General features: G+C 41.6%; 1 protein-coding gene across 4 annotated transcripts in view; it reads left to right on the top strand.

Annotated features, from left to right (window-relative positions):
- Positions 1-16583, top strand: part of PATJ (PATJ crumbs cell polarity complex component) — a 366822-nt gene that overhangs the window by 334950 nt on the left and 15289 nt on the right. For all 4 annotated transcript variants that reach the window (XM_058717189.1, XM_058717188.1, XM_058717187.1 and 1 more), the window contains exons 40-42: positions 652-689; positions 5104-5226; positions 5958-6062. In XM_058717189.1, coding sequence (XP_058573172.1) covers positions 652-689; positions 5104-5226; positions 5958-6062 — 266 coding nt within the window. The remainder of the gene's footprint in view (positions 1-651; positions 690-5103; positions 5227-5957; positions 6063-16583) is intronic.

Raw genomic sequence — 16583 nt, 5'->3', positions numbered from 1 at the left:
GAAAGTAAACCCATAGAGATTCATTTTGGGAATTTTGCCTTAAATTTTACACAAATCACGTGGTAGGAAAGTGGAAATCTAAAGTGCTTCATAAAATGGGGGGCCTGGCTGGCTCAGTCAGAGGAGCACGCGACTCTTGATCTCGGGGTTGTGAGTTCAAATCCCACATCGGGTGTAGGCACTTCATAAAGTAAAACCATTTCCAAAGAGAAAAATTTGAAATTACAGGTCACTTGAGGAAAGTTACACATGCATATGCCATTGCAAGTGGAGCAGAGCAGGGCATCTTTTTAAGTCTTTCCTTGAGTAGAGGGTTATCTTTGATTAAGGCAGAAAAATGTACAGTAAAACACTAATAGCTCACCCCCTCAAGCCGTTTAATCACCATATTCCAGGCAGCTGCTGGTACAGCCCATCAGCTTTTGTCAGACCAAATGATGATGACCACATCCATGTCAAACAGAGGGCTTCTTCAAATTAGCCCCTAAACAATAGTTGCCAGTTTGGATTTGGGGAAAGTATGTCATGCCATTAACTCCAGTATTCTCTCTTGAAAGGCCTAGAAAATGACACCATTTTTATGGGATAATATGAAATACTATGTTGTCTCTTAATTTTAAAAAGTTAATTGTGTTGCTTTTTTATTTATAGGCGCAGATACAGGACCAAGGACCGTTGAAATAATCAGGGTAAGTCAATTTTGCTATTTTTCTGATCTTTGTTGATTTGCATAAAATGTATATTTTCTCCTTATTATATAATTTGTTGGATTGTTAGTGTCCTCTTTTAAGTTTCACTGAAGTAATCAAATGGTCTATCTTTCATAAACAGAAACATCAGTAAAGCCGCATCATTCAGAGACCACTGTGAATCTTTGGGTACATCCCATCCACTATGTTTTGTGCATGTGTTTAAGTTTTACAAAACAACAACAACAACAAAATGGTGTCATGTGGATATACTCTTGAGGCTTATCTTTTTCACTTTTATATTTTGAGAGAGAGAAAGCCAGCAGGGGAGGGGCAGAGAGAGAATTTTAAGCAGGCTCCACAACCAGCATGGAGCCCAGTGCAGAGCTCAGTCCCACCACTGTGAGACCATGACCTGCGCTGAAATCAAGAGTTGGATGTTCAGCCGACTGAGCTACCCAGGCACCTCATTGTCTTTTTCACTTTAAAGCATGAACTTTTAGTCATGCTCTTATTTGTTGACGATTTCTATTGGTTGTATAGTATCCCATCATATCATGTGCTATAATTTTTTTAATCAGCTTCCTCCTACTAAACAATTAGCACATTTCTCAACTTTTGCTCGTTTATAACAACATCTTTGTATTTCTTTTTTGTCCATATCATGAGTGATTTCTTCAGGATTTGTTCCTAAAATGAAATTGGTTTTTGTTTACAAAAAAAAAAAAAGAAATTTTTTTTTAATCTTTCAGTAATCTCTAACTCAGTGTGGGCTTTGAACTTACAACCCCAAGATCAAGGGTCACATGCTGTATAGACTGGGCTACCCAGGTACCTCTAGAAATGAAATTGTTGAGTCAAGAGCCACACTTGTTAGTTAAAGGCTTTTATACATGTTACTAAATTCCTTTCCTCAAAAGATTGTGTAATATGTATTTAAGTTCATAAAATTGTCATATCCTGATGTTCAAACTCCTGTGTGACATCCAGAATATTGGAAAGTACTTTCACTTTGGTCACTTTTAAACATTAAATTTGGGGACACCTGAGTGGCTCATTCAGCTCAGTCCAACTCTTGATTTTGGCTCGGGTCATGATCTCATGGTAGTGAGATCAAGCCTCACACTGGGCTCGCACTGGACATAAGGCTGCATAGGATTCTCCCTCTCTTTCTCTCTCTCTGCCCCTCCCCTGCTCGCATGCACGTTCCCTCTATCTCTCTCTCTAAACATTACATTTGGGATTCAAGAAGTATGACCTTGCTATAACCATGGTTCAACTGCAGTGAAGAGATATCCAGCATAGCTTAGCTCTCTGGAGTCAATCATAGCTGTGTTTGAAGGCATTCTACCGTTTATTAGCTCTATAACCTTTGGCAAGTTACTGACTTCAGGTTTTCTTATCTGTAAACTGGGGATGATAACACCTCACAAAGTAAATCTTGTGTGGATTAAATGCGGTCATGCAAATGGTGTGCCTGGCATTGTACCTAGTGCATCATAAATGTCCAGGAAGTGACATCCATTATTAGTGATTACAACTTTAGCTAAATCTGTTTTATTTGTTCCTAGTGTCTTTCCACCAGAGTAGCAACTCAGATGTTCCTATGGGACATAGGGACATATGGACATAACTTTCCTATGGGAAAGTTAAATCTACCAACATATACATAATTATGGACAAATTAAGGAAGCATTATGATGGATTCGAACAAAGCCAAGTTATTCCATAAATTTCTCCTCATTCCAAGATTTATAAAATATCATTTTATGCTTCCTTAGTCGTTTCAGCCAGTTGTTTTTTTTTACAGGCTTTTATAAAACGGCCTGCTCCTACCAACTGTATTCTCCCACAAATGGTCCAAGCAGAAACTTTGCGATGAAATGCATCTTGCCATTTTGCATGCAGGGCTTTACTATTGATGCATTCAGGAAATAAAAGCTAGAGGGGTGCCTGGGTGGCTCAGTCAGTTAAGCGGCCGACTTCTGCTCAGGTCATGATCTTGTGGTCTGTGAGTTTGAGCCCCACGTCGGGCTCTGTGCTGACGGCTCAGAGCCTGGAGCCTGTTTCAGATTCTGTGTCTCCCTCTCTGTCTGCCCCTCCCCCGTTCATGCTCTGTCTCTCTCTGTCTCAAAAATAAAATGTACGTTAAAAAAAAAAAAAGAAAAAAAATTAAAAAAAAAAAAGCTAGACACAAACGTGCTGGAAAACAGGGTATAAATTACCTGTACTAGAGAGGTCAGCATCACCATTCTTCTTTTATAGACATGATGTGGCAGCATTCCTAGTGTTATTAATAATAAAGAATGAGTCCTCACACTTATGTGACATGAGTTTTTTTGTTTTTTGTTTTTTTAAGTTTATTTAGAGAGGGAAAGAGAGAGCGCATGCAGGGGAGCGGCAGAGAGAGAATCCTAAGCAGGGTCTGTGTTGTCAGCACAGAGCCCAACATGGGGCTGGATCTCATGAACCAGACGATCATGACCTGAGCCGAGATCAAGAGTCCGACACTCACAGAACTGAGCCACCCAGGTGCCCCCATGACATGAGTTTTTAAAGTTCTTTCAGGGGCACCTGGGTGGCTTAGTCGGGTAAGCGTCGGACTCTTGATCTCGACTCAGGTCATGATCTCAAAGTTCGTGAAAATGAGCCCTACATCAAATCGGGCTTTGCACTGACAGTGTAGAGCTGGCCTGAGATTCTTTCTCTCTCTCTCTCACTCTCACTCTCTGCCCTTCCCCCACTCACATGGCTGCTCGTGCATGCACTCTCAAAATTAAAAAAAAAAAAAATTAAATAAAGTTCTTTCATACATGGTTTTTCTTGTTGTTCTTTTCCCTTTTTCCAACTTTATGAGGTAAAATTGAAGCTCACTAAGTGGTATATATTTTTAAATGATCAATTAAAACTGGAGAAACCCTGCTACCATATAGGTCCCTTTTCCACAACCATACCACTAACATTTATGCCATAGATGTCATATGTTTACATTTAGATGAATTGCGAACCCCACCAAACAATGTTATAATTTTTACTTTCAACTGTTCTACATATTTTAAAGCCCTTAAAAAAATTGGTCTCATAGAAAATGGTTCTTTGCAGACTGAGTAATTTAGGATTTTACCCTGGATCTCATAAACGTTACGCTGTATAGACTCTGAAGAGTGTTGATATTTATGCTTTAGCAGACGATCAGCCCATTCCAGTTCAGAATGTGAGTGATGGTTGACATCCCAGTTCGGTTCCGTGTCGGTCTGTCCTGCACGTGTGAAGCTTAGAATGGAGCCTGAGAAGTCTGTGTGATCCCTCTTATTGGATTAGATCCCTCTCTCAGGCTCTCTCTACTCTAGTTTTCTTCCCTTATTCTCCAGCCACCAGGCGCTCCCTTGCCTGGTTTCTCTGGCTCTGGTGGCCAGAAGAGGTAAAATGGGGCAAGGTAGGTGTTAATATCAGAGAGAGTGACTCCACCTTTACAGCCCCTTGACTGGGGCTCGCCCTCAGGACCAAGCTGCCAGGAAAACAGCTGAGAAATCCACCCCTTACGTTTTTTCTCCAAGTTTTGGCCCTCTACCACAATTTGTTTGAGTTTCTTTACTTTTCAGAAACCTCAGGTAGTTGTTTCCGTGTTTGATAGAGTTGTTCACTGTAATGAGTCAGCAGGAGAGGGATGCCACGGACGTGCAACGCAACCAGGCTGAAACTGGAACTCATCATTCATTCTTTGAGTGATTTTTAAAATAGTAACCCTGTGCAGCAAATATGGGGAAGGCCTGGACTACAGCCAGGATCCCTTCACTGGGGTCCGCATGAACCAGGCTGCCTCACCCAGTGATCCTAGCGAACACTTTCAGTCACATCTTACTTCTCTCCGCAAACTCGGCTGTCCCTGCAGCGGGTGTCCTCTCAGATCCTTTATTGTGATGCAGCCGTGCGGCTCTTTGAGAGCCAAGTGTGTTTGTTCACACCCAGAAGAGCATGATATGTGTGGCAGTTTAATCATAAACACCATATGAGATCATACTTGCCAAGTCTGCATCAAAATTGGCCACTAAACTGAGCAGTAACATAGGGTTGTTTTGTATTTTTTTGTTGTTTGTGCTCCTACCGTTGTCTTTTACTGAGCCTTTTCTGTAGGCCAAGACTGCACTATATCATCTCATTTAATCCTCAAACCAACATATAAAGACAGAAGCTCTAAGAGCTTAAGGAACTGCATTGAGATCCCTTCCCCCAAGCTAAGTAAGTGCTAGAACTGAAACAGGTGTTTCGGACTCCAAAGGCACTGCGTTTAACTCCTGTGTTTCCCTGGCCTCCTGCATCATGGACGGATTTTGTGCAACAGCTATCTGGGGGCAACCAGGTTGTGGGGTTTTCTTATTAAATATAGGAACATGGTGTTGTCCTTCTTTTTTAGGAGCTCAGCGATGCCCTTGGAATCAGTATTGCTGGAGGAAAAGGAAGTCCCTTAGGAGATATCCCAATATTTATTGCCATGATTCAGGCCAGTGGTGTGGCTGCACGTACACAGAAGCTTAAGGTAAACAAAAGGGGAATGGTGAAGTGCTAACAGCATGTGGTAGGAGACGAAGGTGCAGCCATGGGCACTTTGTTTAAAGTTGGAATTCCAACAGAGACCCACACGGAGGGCAAAATGCATTGGAGAAAGTTTACACCTAAAATTCATTAAGCCCCTGGGCATATAAAAATATTATTGTTCGTATCAAAGCTTCTTGATGAAAGAAGAAATTGCAGCCCTTTTTCAGAGCCTCCAATACCATTTTTAGCACTCCATTCCACCCAAAATTAATTTTCCCCCGAGAGAGATTTGACCTGAGAATCGTCCTTCAACCAGAATTAATGCTCTTATGTTTCCCCCCCCCCCCATTGCCCCTCCATCTTAACTTAGGTAGAAAAATAAAGGAGAAAATATCTGGCCTCCTCATTAGAGCTTTACTGAACAGTTAATTTGTACACCCCACTATTACTGGTGAGTGGACGTATACAACACCACCATTGCCAAAATACAAAAGTGGCCTGCCGTGCCTTCTCAGGATCAAATCTGGCCCCCTTCTTGTTTCTCTGATTGGTCTGTATTTGGGGAAAGCCATAAAAATTCCTCATGTTTCTGGAACATGCATACACAGTAGAAACACGGAACCTTCACAATAGCCACAAATGGGAAATATGACTTACAAAGAATTTTAAGCATTCTTCTCAAATTTAATTTTTCTTAATGATAGTGATTTTCTTCCACTTTTGTACTTCCAGGTTGGAGATCGGATTGTCAGCATTAATGGGCAACCTTTGGATGGGCTGTCTCACGCGGATGTGGTTAATCTGCTGAAGAACGCCTACGGGCGCATTATCCTGCAGGTATTGCGATCAATGGAGCACGCAGCTGCACAAGGCAGATAAGTGGCGTGCAAAAAAAGATTGAGCGTCACTGGCAGTAGGCATCACCGCCCAGCAGGGTGCTTGCTGATGTGAATTATGAAGGTTGAGAGCTAGAAATTATTATTTTTATTCAGAAATTCTTTAATGCCACCCATACAGGCAGTGAGCATGATTATATGAAAGCATAACAAGGGGAGAAAAATTACTCTTTGCTTCACATGATAAATCAACAAGGCTTTTAGCTTCCAGCGTTCTTTTGTAAATCAAAGTTTGTGAGGAATGGAAAATGATTTCTTTTCTTATGCCCAAAAACTGTTACCCAACTGCCCGAGCACTGTTTCCTCCACTCCTTTTTTAAAGGAAAGAAAAAATACAATGCTCTTTTTCCCTTAGTATAAATGATTGCCAACACGGTTAAATTCCCACTGTATGGTTGTCATCAACTAAGGCAGACAATTATTTATCAACTGTGGTCCCCCAGAGTCCCGTCCAGATGCACAAAGAAATATACCAGGAAGTAAGAAAGAGGTATGCTGTTAATTACCTCTCCTATTTCAGCACCTCACATGTCTCTGAGATTGATATGGTGCACTGAGAGGCAGGATACTGCAGTGAGTTTTGCTGATGAGTTTCCCCCAAAACGTATGATTAAAATCACCACACTTCTGCAGGTAGTAGTGAACGGTTTACAGGTAAAAAGAATAAAACCCACCATTTAGCACCTTACAGAGAGGGCTAGCCAGCCCCTCAGATCATTCTAGCCTTAAAATAATAATTTCAAGGGTTGCCTGGCTGGCTCAGTCGGTTAAGCATCAGACTTCAGCTCAGGTCATGATCTCACAGTTCATGGATTCAAACCCCGCGTTGGGCTCTGTGCTGATAGCTCAGAGCCTGGAGCCTGCTTTCAATTCTGTGACTTCCTCTCTCTGTGTCCCTCCCCCACTTGCTCTCTCTCTCTCTCTCTCTCAAAAATAAACATTAAAAAAAATTTTTTTTTTTAATAATTTCAGGGGCTCCTGGCTGGAGCCAGTAGAGCAGGCAACCCTTGATCTCCGGGTTGTAAGTTCGAGCCCCACATTGGGTATAGAGATTACTTAAAAATAAAATCTTTAAAATAATAACAATTATTGTTGTTTCAAACTGAAAAGCCATTATTCTGAGGAGAACAAATTTGTGGTGCTTAACTCTCCCATCTCAGCGGTCTAAATCCAAAGAGCCAAAAAAGATGTTACAAAAGTAAATGAGCTGCAGCATGTATGCAGGGGATCATCAAAATACTGTCAGTAGGGGTGCCTGGGTGACTCAATCGGTTAAGCATCCAACTCTTCATATTGGCTCAGATCACGATCTCATGGTTCATGAGTTTGAGCCCCAAGTCGGGCTCTGCGCTGACAGCGCAGAACCCACTTGGGATTCTCTCTCTCTGCCTCTACATGCTTGTGTTCCCTCTCTCTCTCTCTCTCTCTCTCTCTCTCAAAATATAAACATTTTTTTTTAAATACTGTCAGTAGTTTCAAGGGAGTTTATGTGATAGGCAACATGTTACTCAGTGATCTGGGTCCCTGAGTTTCTACTGAACACAAATCAAAACACTATGGGCACTGGCTGTCAAGTGAGCTTGCCCTCTACTCCTTGTCCTCACTTTCAGTGGAAGTTAGGCTGTTGAGTCACATTCCTCCTTCTACCCACCTCAGTCTTGGTCAGAGCCTGCACACTCTTGCTCTTCCTTCGAGTTATGCTGACCCCTAGAGGCCTACAAGTGCAACTCCTCCATCTCAGACTGGGGACCGTTCATCACACAGAATTTTAAAAGGAAGTTATTTCAAATAATAACTACGTCAAGACAAAAAAAAAAAAAAAAAGTCTCCCTTAGCAAAACCTGGTATTATTGATATTTCCATACATTGACATAATTTGTTCAGCTCTACCTTCTTCACAAAGAAATGAGAAGACACGGTGCAAAATTGTAACATTAACTGTAAAAGTAACTTAAATGAAAATGAACTCAAGCTCTCCCATGCAGAATTAACACCTCACTCTGCCAAATTACCCCTATTAACGCACCTTTGAGGGAGTTCCTCATTTTTCCTATTTCTGTACTTTAAGAAAATGACATTTGGTTTTAAAATGTTCTCTTGCATTAATCACATTAGTTGGTAGTGTTATTTTCTAACATGTGCTATTAAAAGCTTAATGGAATCCTTTGGGATTTTTAGTTATAATCTACACAGTTATGGGTATGGAACATATGTGCTGCCAAAGGCATTAGACACAAAATCCAGAAAATTCTTATGTCCTGCATCAAATGCCTTACAGTTACATAGTGTACTTGCCTTAATTAAAACAATGTGCATGTAGTACCAGCAATATAGTTATTACAGCTGACTTGGCACTAGGTAACTATTTTTATCATCAGGTGAGCCAGCCCATTGGCAGAAGAGTAGGGAAGGTCAGGTAATTGTGTCTGATGATGTGGAAAAGACTTACTGTCGGTGTATCATGCAAAGCAGTCAGCAACTGCTGGTTGCACAGGAAAGATTAAGGTCAGCAGACTGCAGGGTAGAGAAGGGGAAAGAGTGGAAGAGATGACCAACACTTCCAGAAGCTTCTCTCTACAGCATAAATTGCTATCTCTGGGTGTAATAAGGAGGTAGACATTTCTGCCCTTAAAGTCTGATGATTTCTTATTATCAATCATAGATTGGTCAGTGGAGATCAATGTGGCTACGAGGGGTCAATTATATTTGCTTTTGTAGTCTGAGAGCTTGTCTGGTTAAGCTCTTTTGTCTGTAGAATGACCATAAAGCCTTTTTTTGGACAAAATCAGATAACCCAGACTCTCTGCCAGGAAACATATATGTATCTTTCTTTGAGACCACAGAAGATAAAAAGAGCATATCAGGGACTTTTATCACTTAAGGAACTTGTGAAGCTTCTTCTGGGTCCTTTAAGATATTTTACAAATATTTGAGAGTGTAGCAGAATGAGTGGATTGGGGTAACACTAACTAAACTAGAGGATGTGGGAGGAGTATGCTGGGAGAGGAGAGAACATTTGTAGTTTGAGACGTCCAAGTGGAGATGGCCAGCAGGCAGAGGAAATACTGGCCAATGTTCAGGGAGACGTCATTGCTGGGAACTGGGTAAATAAAGCCATCTGAGGCTTTTCAGTGCCGCCATCCCCACTGCCTGGCACATTACATACATCATAGATATTGGCTGAATAAGTGAATGAAAACAGTGGTGACAAGACAGGACAAAGGCTTAGAGTCAATGGCAAGTATAGAAGGCAGGAGAAGAGAATCTGAAATCAGGGAGATTCATTGAGGGTCTGTCTACAAAGTAGTTTGGGAAGTAGTCCTTTGAGGACATTCTCCAGAACACAAAATAATTGCTTAAGAGGGCCCAACTGCTGGTTGGGAGAAAGAAAGAGAGAGAGAGAGAGAGATGTCATATTTATTAATATAGAGAAAACAGCGGTGCCTGGGTGGCTTAGTGGGTTAAGCATCTGACTCTTGATTTCAGCTCAGGTCATGATCTCATGGTTTGTGAGTTCAAGCCCTGCATCAGGCTCTGTGCTGACAATGCAGAGCCTGCTTGGTATTCTCTGTCTCTCTCTCTCTCTCTCTTTCTCTTTCCCTCCCTCTGCCCCTACCCCAATCAGGATCTCTCTCTCTTTCAAAATAAGTAAATAAACTTTAAAAAAAAGTTTTAATTAAAAAAAAAATAGAAAACAGTGGCTTCTTTTTGAACTCTCAGTTGAAAATGGAAGATAAAAAGTAAGACATGGGATTAATTCAGGAGATCTAATATCCAACCAATAGGAGTTGCAAAAAGAAAAAGAGAAAAATAAGAAAGAAAGAAATCTTAGCTTAAAGTCCATTAAGTAGTAAGCAGGATAAGTATAGTACCTATATACCTTCTAAAACTTTTTTTTTTTTTTAATGTTTATTTGTTTTTGAGACAGAGAGAGAGCACAAGCAGGGGAGGGCCAGGGAAAGAGAGAGACACAGAATCTGAAGCAGGCTCCAGGCTCTGAGCCATCGGCATGGAGCCCAATTAAACCCACAAACCATGAGATCATGACCTGAGTTGAAGCTGGACGCTTAACTGACTGAGCCACCCAGGTGCCCCACTTCTAAAACTTGCAAAGAGAAAAGTATAAGCTACTTACAAAAGAACAAGAGATTCAAATAGCACCTCTTTTTCAGCAGTGTGTTTCTGAGAAACTTACTTTAGGATGTACCCCAGCAAAAAAGCAAGTAAGAAAATAAGAAAAGTAAGAAAGAGGGAAGCCCATGGATTCAGTGCTGAAGAACGTGGAAGTCCCAGGACAGCTGTATGGCAGGCACAGAGAACAACTTGCCCAAATTGGAGCAGGGGGAGAAGAGACTGAGATGCCACTGAATCAAAAGGAAGGAAGAGGAACAGATGGATTATCTTATCTGTTTAACTAAATTGGAAGTTTGGAATTACTGGGGAAATTTGGGGCTTAATTAGTGATAAATATATAAAAATTAAAGTGAGATCATTATTAACTTTGGAGAAAATAAACTTGTACCAAGAAAAGGAAATGTAATCACAGTACAGTAGCTGACTCAGTATAAACAACATTTACATAAACATTGTAACTCATAATAATTAATACAACCAAACATCATAATGCATGAAATAATAGTATCTTGGGTATTTGGTATGTATTAGTGGGAAGGAAAATATGACAAGTAAATCTTTAATGTTAAAATGAAAAGAAAAGAGATGGTTGGAAATGATTAGAACCACAGAGGTTTAAGTATATATTTTTTATATGAAATTTATTTTCAGATTGGTTTCCATACAACACCCAGTGCTCATCCCAACAGGTGCCCTCCTCAATGCCCATCACCCACTTTCCCCTCCCTTCCACCCCGTCAACCCTCAGTTTATTCTCAGTTTTTAAGAGTGTCTTAAGGTTTGACTCCCTCCCTAACTTTTTTTTCCTTCCCCTCCCCCACAGTCTTCTGTTAAGTTTCTCAGGATCCACATAAGAGTGAAAACATATGGTATCTTTCTCTGTATGACTTATCTCACTTAGCATCACACTCTCCAGTTCCATCCACGTTGCTACAAAAGGCCGTATTTCATTCTTTCTCATTGCCAAGTAATATTCCATTGTGTATGTAAACCACAATTTCTTTATCCATTCATCAGTTGCTGGACATTTAGGCTCTTTCCATAATTTGGCTATTGTTGAAAGTGCTGCTATAAACATTGGGGTACAAGTGCCCCTATGCACTCCTGTATCCCTTGGGTAAATTCCTAACAGTGCTATTGCTGGATCATAGGGTAGATCTATTTTTAATTGAGAAACCTCCACACTGTTTTCCAGAGCGGCTACACCAGTTTGCATTCCCACCAACAGTGCAAGAGGGTTCCCATTTCTCCACATCCTCTCCAGCATCTATAGTCTCCTGATTTGTTCATTTTAGCCACTCTGACTGGCGTGAGGTGATATCTGAGTGTGGTTTTGATTTGTATTTCCCTGATGAGGAGCGACGTTGAGCATCTTTTCATGTGTCTGTTAGCCATCTGGATGTCTTCTTTAGAGAAGTGTCTATTCATGTTTTCTGCCCATTTCTTCACTGGATTATTTGTTTTTCGGGTGTGGAGTTTGGTGAGTGCTTTATGGATTTTGGATTCTAGCCCTTTGTCCGATATGTCATTTGCAAATATCTTTTCCCATTCTGTTGGTTGCCTTTTAGTTTTGTTGATTATTTCTTTTGCAGTGCAGAAGCTTTTTATCTTCATGAGGTCCCAATAGTTCATTTTTGTTTTTAATTCCCTTGCCTTTGGGGATGTGTCAAGTAAGAAATTGCTGCGGCTGAGGTCGGAGAGGTCTTTTCCTGCTTTCTCCTCTAGGGTTTTGATGGTTTCCTATATCACATTCAGGTTCTTTATCCATTTTGAGTTTATTTTTGTGAATGGTATAAGAAAGTGGTCTAGTTTCATTCTTCTGCATGTTGCTGTCCCGTTCTCCTGGCACCAGGTTTAAGTATATTTAAAGAGCCACAGGAGGGCACCTGGGTGACTCAGTTGGTTGAGCATCCAACATTTGATATCGGCTCAGGTCATGATCCCATGGTTATTAGATTGAGCCCTGTGTTGGGCTCCATGCTGAGCATAGAGCCTGCTTGAGAGTCTCTTTCTAAAATAACTATTAAAAAGATGGGACACTTGGGTGGCTCAGTTCGTTAAGCGCCCGATTTCGGCTCAGGTCATGATCCCACGGCTCATGAGTTCGAGCCCCATGATAGGCTCTGGGCTGACAACTAGGAGCCTGGAGCCGGCTTCAGTTTCTGTCTCCCTCTGTCTCTCCCCCTCCCCCACTTGCACTCTGTTTCTCTCTCTCAAAAATAAACATTAAAAAAAAAAATTGAAAAAGAAACACAGGCAACAAGTAGAACTTTAAATAATATAAAAGTGGAAGAGTTTGGCAAGTTAAATTTTCATCTGTTGGAATATTTCATCTGTCAAAATAGGGAGTTGATAAGACATCAATAAGATGATAAATTTTAATATAGGCTTATAAGCATATTACTTAGCTTGTATATACCTCCAGAATTGAAAAGTTTAGTGTGTCTCTAGAGAGTGAAGAGTGTTAATTTTTTATCATGTGCCATACTATTTAGTTTCTTATCCTGTGCACTCAAGAAGAAATATGCTGGAAAAATAAAATAGAAAAGAGCCAGGAGTCAAGAATACATGTTCTAGACACTAAAGGAGGAAGGAATTTGAAGAATGGCACACTTACCAATGAAGCAGAAGTAAATAAAACTGGAAAAGTCACTAAACTGGCAGATACATCACTGGCAATCTTTAAAGAAATTGATTTTCTTTCAGAGTTGGTGGCAAGTCAGTAGAGGGCAAAGGAGTAGTTGGGGGCAAAGGAGATAGAAAGGAGAAGGTAAGGATGATGTTACCTCTGAAAAAGAAGATGAAAAATTTTGCAGTGAAGAGCCACCTGGCTGGCTCAGTCCGTAGAGCAAGAGACTCTTGCTCTCAGGCTTGTAAGTTCTAGCCCTGCGTTGGGTGTAGAGATTACTTAAAATCTTTAAAAGAAACAAATTTTCTAATGACGATGATCATTGCAGTGATACTGCTGCTAGTTCAGAGACCAGTCTGAGACTCACTGGAGCTGTGCATTATTTAGAGTAAAGCACGTTCTTAATGCCTGGAAAATCCATGGCACCCCACCTTCATCCCCTCTTTATAGATCTTGTGAAATCCTTTCTTTAGAAACCAGAAAGTTGGAGAATAGGGAATGCCTGGGGGTCATTCCCCCCACCCCCCAGAGCATGAATTTATTCAAAATAATGACTGTGCCTCTAGTACCTGGCCCGGCCTAGAGTACATGCCTAGTAAGTGTTGGTCATATTGACTGGGTTGCTGAGCTATGCTGATCAAGTTAAAAGACATGAACTTACAGAGAACTAATCACAGTCCCAATCTGTCCAGAAAAATTCTACTAGAGGAGAAAGATGGATTGGGTTGGGAACGGAAAAGGTGTGTGATAGAGGGTACAGGGCAAGCATCTAAAGGCACCTGTGAGTATCATTAAAGGAATGCTTTGTGAGCGGTTCTTAACCCTGGTTGCACAGTAAAATCACTTGATTCCATTACTGGTTCCCGGGTCTACCACGTGAATTCAATTGGTCTGGGATGTGGCATGGAGAGAAGTTGAGGCTTCCCAGGTGTTTCTTTTTTTTTTTTTATTTTTTATTTTTGGGACAGAGAGAGACAGAGCATGAACGGGGGAGGGGCAGAGAGAGAGGGAGACACAGAATCAGAAACAGGCTCCAGGCTCCGAGCCATCAGCCCAGAGCCTGACGCGGGGCTCGAACTCACGGACCGCGAGATCGTGACCTGGCTGAAGTCGGACGCTTAACCGACTGCGCCACCCAGGCGCCCCCCCAGGTGTTTCTAATATGTAACCAGCTGATCTATGGAGGGCCTGATGTGACCACGTGATGCCAGGAAGGGGGTGGTAAGCTCCAGGAAAAGGACAAAGAGCTAAAGGTTTGAAAGTTGAAATGAAGACCAGTGGAAATGAAGACCAGTGGAAATTCTGTAGAACACATAGGCTTTAGCGTCAGAGAGTTGTGTGTTTGGGTCCTCTCGCTTAACTCTTCAGTTTTCTCTACATAGGGATCGTAGCTCCTTTCTTCCAACGTTGCCGTGAGGATTAGATGAGGTGTAATGTTTAATAAAAACCGTGGATGCCAATGGTAAGCATTAAATAAGTGGCATTTTATTACTTTCATTATAATAACACAGGCGTTAAGTCAGTAGATGCTAACGTCTCTAAAACCCTGGAAACGGAGTGGTTTTCCGTGTGGCACCTGAGGTGTGTGCCACTAGATATTGATGTGACCGGAAGTCACTTTGACCCTTATTTTACTCCAAACTTAAAACATTTGACAGTTCAAACCATTATATTTTTAAAACAGATACATTGAAATCAATATATTCTGATGTCACTGGAATCAGTGTCGTTAGATCCTAAATAAAGACTTGAAGCAGATGTGCTTCCTACTTCATTAAGTTACACCAAATACCAGTCATGGGACAAGGCAAGTTTTGTGTCTTTATGTTTTTAAATACGCTTCATGCCCAACATGGAGCCCAGTGCAGGGTTTGAACTCACAACCCTGAGATCAAGACTTGGGCTGAGATCAAGAGTCAGATGCTTAACCGACTAAGCCACCGAGGTGTCCCAAGGCAAGCTTTTCTTGTTCTTCTGTTCTGTGCCCCATCTGAAGATACCAGCTTTCTCAGAGATCACCCTAACTTGATAGCCTTCCTGTCGGTTTTCAGCATATCTACCCTATGGATCTAGGATCCAGGTTGGGTGTGAGTGCCGAGTTTGTATTTGTACGGCAAGATTTGAGTCCTAACAAATCTAAGGGCTAATCTTATTCCTGTACAGTATCAGCGGCCCAGGAAAGTTCTAAGCAAGGAGCTCATGCTTTTGTACATTGTTATATCCTACTTAATTGGAAAATATTTCAATTTCTCAATTCTCCAAAACAATCCCCCCCCCCCACCCCGCCGCAAACCTATTTTTAAGGAAAAGTACTCATCCTAGGGTTCATGCAATAAAACTTTGTGCTTTATTACTCAATTAAAAAGTATTAAACATACATCATTCTTTTTTTTTAACATACATCACTCTAATATAGAAAATACAATTCTGACTGAATTTGGTTTTGCTTTTAACCTAAATTATTAAATGCCACAGAAAGCCAAGGCGTGAGAGCATATCAGAGTAAATACTTTCCTACAGTAAAGGGGTTTGAGGAAGAGATAAAATTTAAGAAGGAAATGAATATTGAAGAGGAAACCCTCTTGGAGGAGGAAATACAGTTTGATCAGGAAATCCATTTGGCGGGGGAAACACATTGTGAGGGGCAAGGGCAGTCGGAGGGGGGAACACGTTGTGAGGGGCAAGGACAGTCAGAGGGGGAAACACATTGTGAGGGGCAAGGGCAGTTGGAGGGGGAAACACATTATGAGGCACAAGGGCAGTCGGAGGGGGAAACATCCTTATTGGTTCTTCCTCTTCCACTGATTGAAAGGTCTCTGCTTTTTCATTAGGCTCAGAGGATAGGGCTTCTTCCCGATTCTTCATTTCACAAGCCTTCCTCTCAGGTAGAGTGAGTTCCTCCTCCTCTTTCATTTCACATGACTCCCCCTCCTCAAGTGCAGGGATTTCCTCCTCTTCTTCCATTAGACCAGTGGTCTCCGTCTCCTCAGGTAGGCACTTATTAAATGTTTGATCGTAACAAGGCTAGGGAAAAGGTGAGGAAATGAAGTACTTTCATTAAACCTGGTGAGAGTTGAAACACTGCTGCAACCACTTGGCAGCTTCAGAAGACCGATTAAATTTACTCTGTGAATACCCATCACCCAGCAGTTCCATATCTGATTATCTTAAAGGACCGCTCAAGATGCATGTAGCAGCACTATGTGCAACAGTAAAGAGGACATAATCTTAAAGGGCCACAGGTTTTGAACCAGGTTAATGGTTTTGAAGGGTGAGTGGGAAGCAAGGAGGACATCTCCTACATCTCCAGTCCCCAGGGGATGAGGGATGAGGCAAGAGGTTGCTGATGTGACGAATGTAAAAAGCCAGACGATGAGGTGGAGATCTTAAGAGTTGGAGCTGGCCCTAGCCAGGTCCAAGGACCCCAGACACCACAGCTCTTGAACCATATATTCAGGTTGTATAGACTTTAATACCTATCGTCTAAGGACCTCAAAGCCTTCATTGCCTTACCCAGGAGCCCTATCTTTCCCCTCTCTTCTCTCCACATTGAGCCATGTGTTCATATCTGTCCCCCACACTAGATCACATCAACTGTAAGCCTGTTTGTTGGAGGGAGGGAACACATTTGCTCTCCCTTGGTTTCCTATGCTCCTGGTTCTATCCTCAGAACCTACCACAGAAGTTTGTCCCCAGGAG

Source organism: Neofelis nebulosa, chromosome 2 (assembly GCF_028018385.1).
Source record: "Neofelis nebulosa isolate mNeoNeb1 chromosome 2, mNeoNeb1.pri, whole genome shotgun sequence".
NCBI classification, from domain to species: Eukaryota; Metazoa; Chordata; class Mammalia; order Carnivora; family Felidae; genus Neofelis; species Neofelis nebulosa.
Note: the sequence above shows the minus strand (reverse complement) of the source record. Positions and strands in the feature narration are given on the sequence as shown.